The sequence below is a fragment of the Pyrgilauda ruficollis genome, unplaced genomic scaffold, assembly GCF_017590135.1.
Source record: "Pyrgilauda ruficollis isolate IOZ18807 unplaced genomic scaffold, ASM1759013v1 scaffold5539, whole genome shotgun sequence".
Taxonomy (NCBI): Eukaryota; Metazoa; Chordata; class Aves; order Passeriformes; family Passeridae; genus Pyrgilauda; species Pyrgilauda ruficollis.
Genome location: NW_024527199.1, coordinates 1 through 970, shown reverse-complemented (window position 1 = coordinate 970; position 970 = coordinate 1). Strand labels below are relative to the sequence as shown.

The following is a 970-nucleotide window of genomic DNA, read 5'->3' as shown; positions in this document are numbered from 1 at the left end:
CAAATGTGGGATCAATCCCAAAAAATGAGATTTTTTCCCTCAAAATGTGGATTTCCCCCTAAACCCCCCAAATCCGCACTCACCTGATCCGGGTCGGTCTCCACGGACACCGAGAGCCGCAGATTTTCGGGAATTCCGAAGGTGCCGATGGCGGGACTTCCCGCAGGAATTCCCAAATGTTCGGCCACGTCCCGAGCCGTGGCCAGCGTGGCCGTGGCCGTGAGGCCCAGGAAGCACCGAACGCCCAAACGCTCCCGCAGAACCTGGGATTTTGGGAATAAAACCCAGATTAGAGGGGATTTTGGGGGGATTTTTTGGGATTTTCCGGGGTTTTCCCCACCTTGCAGACCCTGAGGTAAGCGGGCCGGAAGTTGTGGGACCATTGGGAGATGCAATGAGCTTCATCCACGCAGGCGAAAGCCACGGGAGGGAAACGGCGCAAAAGGCGGGAAAAAAATCCCGATCCCGTCACAGATTCCGGGGAAAGCAGCAGGATTTGGGCTTGGCCGCTCCTGACCTGGAGGGAAATCGGGATTATCCTGGATTTTTTTTTAAGGAAAAGGCGGGAATTTTGGGGGATTTTACTCACTTTTTTTATGGCTGCTTCGCGCTGGGATTGGGTGAGGTTGGAGTGGATGCAGACGGCTTTGAGGGCTGAGGGGAGGTTGGAAACCTGGGAGTGGGAATATTGTGGGGGGTTTTTTTTGGGGATTTTGTGAGGGAAATATCCCAAAAAAAAAAAAGCGGGAATGGCGGGAATACCTGGTCGTCCATGAGGGAGACGAGGGGAGAGATGACGAGGGAGATGCAGCGGGAACGGCGGTGGTAGAGGAAGGCGGGGAGTTGGTAACAGAGGGATTTGCCCGAGCCCGTGGGCAGCAGCAGCAGCGTGGAGATTCCTGGGGAAAATGGGAATTTTGGGATGTTGGGAGAGGGGAAAAGGGAGGAAAAGGGAGGGAAAAAGTGAGGG

The 970-nt window shown here is 54.8% G+C and overlaps 1 protein-coding gene across 1 annotated transcript; it reads right to left on the bottom strand.

The window, feature by feature from the left end:
- Positions 1-83: 83 nt before the first annotated feature.
- Positions 84-894, bottom strand: LOC121361041 (ATP-dependent DNA helicase Q4-like; the record flags this gene model as incomplete). The annotated part of the gene is made up of 4 exons (XM_041481344.1): positions 763-894; positions 590-673; positions 341-517; positions 84-263 (listed from the first exon to the last, which is right to left on the bottom strand). Coding segments are annotated over exons 1-4 (453 nt in total), but the record flags the coding sequence as incomplete, so codon positions are not given.
- Positions 895-970: the final 76 nt, after the last annotated feature.